Source organism: Charadrius vociferus, unplaced genomic scaffold (genome assembly GCF_000708025.1).
Source record: "Charadrius vociferus isolate BGI_N301 unplaced genomic scaffold, ASM70802v2 scaffold231, whole genome shotgun sequence".
In the NCBI taxonomy this organism is placed as follows: Eukaryota; Metazoa; Chordata; class Aves; order Charadriiformes; family Charadriidae; genus Charadrius; species Charadrius vociferus.
In genome coordinates, this window is record NW_009647211.1 from 2,190,297 (window position 1) to 2,197,337 (window position 7,041).

At 40.0% G+C, this 7,041-nt stretch overlaps 1 protein-coding gene across 1 annotated transcript in view; it reads left to right on the forward strand.

Moving 5' to 3' along the window:
* TEK (TEK tyrosine kinase, endothelial) overlaps positions 1 to 7,041 on the forward strand; it is a 39,713-nt gene that overhangs the window by 30,419 nt on the left and 2,253 nt on the right. The window contains 8 exon segments of the mRNA XM_009895884.1: positions 1 to 177; positions 1,502 to 1,801; positions 2,283 to 2,440; positions 3,658 to 3,868; positions 4,813 to 4,923; positions 5,226 to 5,416; positions 5,810 to 5,923; positions 6,757 to 6,827. The exon segment at positions 1 to 177 is cut by the window's left edge and continues 17 nt beyond it. Of these exon segments, the coding sequence (XP_009894186.1) occupies positions 1 to 177; positions 1,502 to 1,801; positions 2,283 to 2,440; positions 3,658 to 3,868; positions 4,813 to 4,923; positions 5,226 to 5,416; positions 5,810 to 5,923; positions 6,757 to 6,827 (1,333 nt within the window).

The window sequence follows — 7,041 nt, forward strand, 5'->3', positions numbered from 1 at the left end:
AGAGTGTGAATGACAACGGTGATGAGAGCAGTGTTATTACTCAAGTGCCAGGAAATATGTCCACCCTGATCATTAAAGATCTTGAGCCTAGACAGCAATACATGTGCAGGGTACGGGTGAACACCAGGTCCCAAGGAGAATGGAGCAACTATCTGTATGCATGGACTTTCAGTGACAGTAAGTAGCTGATTCACATCCTTCTGTTTAATTCTTCCTCTTACCCCCAATGATCACACTGATTGTCACTTAATGACTACATTAAATGTAATCCTTTGTTCTGGTAACACTCAGATCCTGATGATCACTTGCGATTGTTATTACGATTATTATGAAGATAGCCCAGTGTGCAAAGAAATTCTTATGCTGGAAACTAACAGGAACTACTAATGAGTTAAAAAAAAAGGGGCGAGGGGGGGATTAAAAGCTTGGTAATCCACATCTTCATCTCAGTGCCATTCATGCTTCTGACACACATAGCTTTTTTTTTGCTCCTCATAATGATGAGCACAGAGTTCCCTGCTCCAAGCTCTTCTGATACTCAAAAAAACCCAAACCACTCAGACCCTGCAATTCAGCTATGTCAATACAGAAATACTCAGCAGTGAAAGAAGGAAGGGAAGATACAATGCAAGGTAAAACCCCTGTGAGCAAAGAGTAGTTAAGTGTGTTACACTGAAGACCAGTGACTGCTCTTGAATTCCCTGAGTGTGAGTAGGGTCCTTTCACAATGACACAACAAATGCCCTGTCTGAATGAAGTACCACCTAAACAGATCTCCATCTGAATGGCTGATGGCTGCCACTGCCCATACCATACACTGGAAAGGTGGGCTTCTTCCTCCTTACAGGGCATGTGAGGAGACCCTCACTGAGATCCTATGTGTATTAACAGACGTATCAATGGCCGTCATGGGACACGCCAGTTTCCTGAGTTCTGCTGCCAAACTGCACTAAGAAAAACATAAGGGTATTGTTTTCCAGGAGAAGGTACTTAACTGGATAGTCATGGGTGTGTCCACAAGTCTGGCACTGACCCCTGTTGGTGGTTTTCTGATTAAATTTGTGGAAATGCTGGCATCGATTTCCCTTCTTTCTAACAGCCTGTATCCTGGCAGGGAATTGCTCTCTGAAGCAGTGAAAGTATGGGACCTGGGAATCACATGGGGTTGATGATTCAGTATAGAAGGAAGTTAACCCTTTCTGCATTAATTTGAAAGCAGTCATGTTGTCCTTGTGTACAGCTCAGGGAATATTTATCTTCATCTAAGGACAGTTTACTCAATGTCACTCCAACCTCTGCTGGAAGTATGCAGTACTGCAATATGGGTGACAGCACATCAGGTTCATAGAACTGTTGCATTCAGTTGCCATAGCTCATCAACAAAGTTCTGCTTCTGTTTAGCACAGCAGAAGCACTGAGGAAAGTGTTTGGCTCACTGTGGGAAGGAGAAAGAAGTGGACGTACACTCCAACGCTTGGTGTGTGTTTGTGTTTGTTCTCAGGAATCCCTCCGGCACCATACAACATTAGGTTTTCTAACACCACAGACACATCCTCCGTCATCTCTTGGACAACTGCTGAGGGTCATTCCATCTCCTCCATCATCATCAGCTACAAAATTTATGGCAAGGCTGAGTACAACCACATCGATATCATCATAAAGAACACCAGCATTACTCAATATCATCTCAAGGGCCTTGAGCCAAACACTGTGTACCAGGTTCAGATTAATGCTCAGAACAACATTGGCTTGAGCAACCCAAACACATCATTTGAACTGAAGACTCTTCCAGAAACCAGAGGTTGGTTATTTCAGCATGCTGGACAAACCAGGGCCAGTGGTATGAACTAGTTAGCCAAATGTTTTTTTCCAGTATTAGGGGGGGTTTGCTTTTAATTTTGACACACAACATAGCATCACCAAAATTCAATTCTCAGTTCACTGCATGGCATTGGTGAAGTGACAACATGCAGCGTTTTGTGTGTATCCACTAGAAAGTGCCCAACATCATCCTAACATTAAAGAAGCTGCACATAGTAGGACTATTATTTCACTGATATGTGACTTCAGCTCTGCTGTGCCTGAATTCACTGGGACCTGCAGGTGCTCACACATTTGAAAATCAGAGCATCCAATGTCTGTGACACTTTTGGAAAACAAAGGGATGTGTCCTTGTGTCTTTATACAGTTTACAAGACAGGAGTATTTAGCTCTACATTGTTCATGGCTTTTTCAGAATTAGCTGGACATAATGATGAACTCTTTATGTGCTTCCTCAACAGCTCCATATGAATCAAAAGGAGGCAAAATGCTGCTTATTGCTATCCTTGGCTCTGCAGGGATGACCTGTGTGACAATTCTCCTGGCCTTTCTCATCATGCTGCAGTTAAAGCGAGCCAACTTCCAGCGCCGAATGGCTCAGGCTTTCCAAAATGTGGTGGTGGGTTTCCAATTTTCCTGTGTCAGTGTGGTTATTAATTTTGGCCCCACTTTTTCCTTGGCCTTCCCAAATACTGTCTTCTCTTCATGTGTGCAATTAGTACTGTTGTTGTAAAGCTCCTCTGCTAATGCTAAAGCAATCACTGTTACAGGCTGAGGTAGGCAACCTGACTTGAAGAAAAAAGATGCACTTTTGATCCTTCTCCCTTTTCTGCCTTGTCACACCTGTATATGACAACTGCCAAGTGAGACAGAATGGCCCGTTCTCCCCCTATGAATTTGTGCTTGATTTTGAAAACTACAGTATTTTTTAACACTGCTTTTGAGCACCAGCGACTGCTCCACCGTGGCTTTTCAACCTGGGGAGAGCATGCCAGGGGTCAGTCAACAACAACATCATAGTTCCGGCTGTGAGGAAATTGCTGTAGGTTGTGACATCATGTAGAGAAATCTCTCCCTATACATATACACGTATATATTTGTATCCTGCTGTAGTCTCTTTATCACTCTGCTTTCTGGTGCTGTTCTCTCTCACTTTAGAGAGGAACTTGCAAAGCAGAATAAAGCTAGGCCAAAGAGCACCTCCATACAGCTCTGCATAGGTTGTTTCCTAAACCGGGGGGAAAGGGGATCATCCAAAAATATGATCAGTCCCCAGGCCTCACAGAATAGCTCCTGCTCCTTGTCCTGAAGCTTTTCCCACAGAAATATTTCACGGGAATGTGTAACTGAAGTAGAGATGTCTCCTCAAGCTTGGAGGAACAGAATTTCCTCTCTTGTTTGTTTCCTTGCTTCTTTTTTCCTCTGTCTTCCTGAGCCTGATCAGCACAGGATTTAGTCAAGCCTAACATGAGATAAATCTCAAATCTAAGACCTAAAACTGGTTTTGAGATCAGTTTTACCAAATCATTTTTGCCTAGCTCCTTCATCTTCAAGATGATTGTAAAACTGTTCAGGAGACCTTGGTCTCCAAAGGTACATGTGCGTAAATTATGAGCCTGATCAATTTTGTGGATCTGAGGAGAAGCGCGTGATGCAGTTAGTGTCTAAAGTAGGTGTAATTGTCTACTGTACTCACTCATGCATAAGCAAGAGATGGACCAGGCTCTGTGTGTGTGTGTACATGCGTGAGCACACATGTATTTGGGGAGTGTGATCAGAGCATTGCTCAGTAAAGTAGAAATCACAGTTAATGTCATTTGCTTAACTTTGTTACAGAGGGAAGAGCCAGCTGTACAGTTTAACTCAGGTACTCTCACCCTGAGCAGGAAAGCCAAAAACAGCCCAGATCCCACTATTTATCCAGTTCTTGAGTGGAATGACATAAAATTTCAAGATGTGATTGGGGAAGGTAACTTTGGGCAAGTCCTGAAAGCACGCATTAAGAAAGATGGCTTACGCATGGACGCTGCGATTAAAAGGATGAAAGGTAGTAAAGATCAGAGACTCTGAGACTAAAGACTTTTCTTGGTTGGTTGTTCCAAGTGTTTCTCTGTCATAAGAAATGCTCAGTAGCCCTCTCCTAAAGCTAAAATAAATATTCAAAGTTGCTAGTGAAATTGTATCAGCTGTCACTAGGAAAAGACTTGTGCCCTGGCAAAGACTATATTTCTGCAGTCAGGTTGGTTTATACTTCTCTCTAATTGTTAATATAATTAACTATTATGTATTTTTCAATTCATAGGTCCATATGAACTTCATGCCTGAGTTCACCTGCAAAGCAGCAGCCATTAAAAGACACCTTTAATAGAGTGAGGAACACGGAGCTAGCCTTGGGGCACAGCATTCGCTCACCTTGCTTTACCTTAGCCATTCAGAGACAACTGTGTCCATGCATATATATATACACACACACACATACTATGAGGATCACTCATTTTCTTTGTATTCATTGGGTATGACTGCAATACGTAGAATACTGCAACAATGTACATATTTTCTTGAAATTCACTGGACCGTTTTCTAGGGAAATTGGGAGACACTCTTAAGGATGACTATCATATAAAAAAGAGCTAAGGTCTGCATGAAGGTAGAACTAATCAACAGCACACACCTGAAAGGATTTTTAGGCAGCTAGTTCTCATATGGTCTGCTACAACATTTTATGTTCTCCATAAGGGAAGTGATATGGTATATTAAGATGCTTTCTTTCTCTGCAGGTGGCTGCTACAGACATTAAGTTCTCTCTTTTTTTTTTTTTGATTGAAAAGTCTGACTTTGACAGCAAATATTCATGTATGTTAGATTTTTTCTCTTTTTATTGAGGCTGAAGCAGTAGTGTCCCAGGCAGCGCAGAGTCCTCATAATTAACAATGATATGGTCATAAATTCAGTTCAAAGGAAAATATAAACACATGCTTGTTTGATTTTCAGAGTATGCCTCAAAAGATGATCACAGAGACTTTGCCGGAGAACTTGAAGTTCTTTGTAAACTTGGTCATCATCCCAACATCATAAATCTTTTGGGAGCATGTGAACACCGGGGTAAGATACTCTTGAAGTACAGCCCATAGAAACACTAGTTCATAAATAGGCCTTTCTGCAACAATTGTTAAAAAGCCAAATAAACTTGGTTTTAGACTTACAAGCCCACATTAATCCTACAGAAATGATCTTTATCAATAGCTCTAAATTCTCCTCTGTACCTAGGAATTCTGATGTTTGATATTTCCCATCCAGCCTGTTTTATATTCATTTCTTTTTCACTCAAAGCAGTGCAAGTGTCCAAATACTATCACCGACCGTGTCTTCCTTTGTGATGTGCTCACTCTCTGATGTTTCATTAGGATATCTTTACCTCGCTATTGAATATGCCCCCCATGGAAATTTACTGGACTTCCTTCGGAAAAGCAGGGTGCTCGAGACAGACCCCGCATTTGCTATTGCCAACAGTACTGCATCTACGCTTTCCTCTCAGCAACTTCTGCATTTTGCAGCAGATGTTGCTAGAGGGATGGACTACCTGAGCCAGAAACAGGTCAGTCTTCAACTCTTTATCCACTGAAAGCACAACAATTCATTTTTCAGGGGCTATGCCGTTTGATGAAATCAAAATAAGGTTTCATTTGAGCTTCTCTACCACCCACTGGATGAGTTTTGTTTTGTTGTGTTCACTTAGCCCCATCAAACACTATGACATGGAGAATCAAGGAAGAGGCATTAAAGCTTGCAAATGACACAGTAACTAACTGCTTTTATCTTCAGATAAAGTTTAAAATGTTCTTGGTAATGACATACCAAGCTGTTTTGTTTGGGTTTTGTTCTTATTCTGAATGTTTGCATTTTTCAATATAGCACTTAGATAATACATGTAAAGTTCATAGATACTGTGGTGATTTCCTTTTTTTTTTTTTTTTTTTTTAAATTTCAGTTTATTCATCGAGATTTGGCAGCAAGAAACATCTTGGTTGGAGAAAATTATGTTGCAAAAATAGCTGACTTTGGCTTATCAAGAGGTCAAGAAGTTTACGTTAAAAAGACCATGGTAAGGATCAAAAGAAACTGATATAGTCTGTTTTCCTCATTTTTTGTTTTTTTGTCCCTTATTTTGTATTTTCACCTAAACAAAAATGCAAACCCAGCGGTACTACAGCACTGATTATTTAAATGTTCTATATTAACATGTATAAATATTTATACTGTATTAATATACATGCATTACTTGTAAATAAATTCTATACCATCTTTATAATATACAATATAATTGAAAATTATTTATATGAGTATGGATGGCAGTAAAATAACCAATTTTGCAGCCAGTTATTAAATTTAGTAAAAAAGCATTAAAAAAATATACATTTGACATATGAAGATGATATATGCATGCAGCTGGATCTGCACAGCTATGAAAACAATATTTTTGTACCAGATTTTGTCCAGCTGAGGCAAGCTGGACAATTCTGCTGAACTAGGCCAAAGTTAGCAAGATGGTAACCAGAGGCATTTCAGGACCTGTCAGCTGAAAAAAAACGGAAGATCTGAAACAGGAAGTTGTGTAATAAGCATCATGTAGTCATAGATCAGAAATAACACCGGGTAGTCAAGGGAACAGGATTGGTTAAAGGCATCATAAGACATCGCTCAGGTATTATTTCCATTTCCTCTTGATGCTGGTTGGATAAATCTTCTTTTAGGTTTAGTGTGAACTGTCCCTTTGGGATGTAAACGCACAACTTATTTAAGGTTATTTACTTGATAAAGTTTACTTGCGTAAAGTCAGTTTTCATTAAGGTAATGTGCAGAACAATTGTTGGGGTATAAATTGCAATACCGCTATTTCAACTACCAACAGATAAACTTTCATGAAATAATTTCCAGGGACGGCTTCCAGTGCGATGGATGGCAATTGAATCTTTGAATTACAGTGTTTACACCACAAACAGTGATGTGTAAGTATGTTTTCAAGTGGTCTTTTTTTAATAAATACTTTTCAATATCAAGAAAAGTTTGACAGCCAGAATGAGACACCCACTCTTAACAAAAGACTCAGTAGCTGTATCAGCATTAGTGAGTAACGGAAGCAAAAAATCAAATCCACAACAAAAAAGGTTCTGTAATAACATTATTTGCTTAGAGGTCACAGTCTAGTAAAGGACTCTGGTT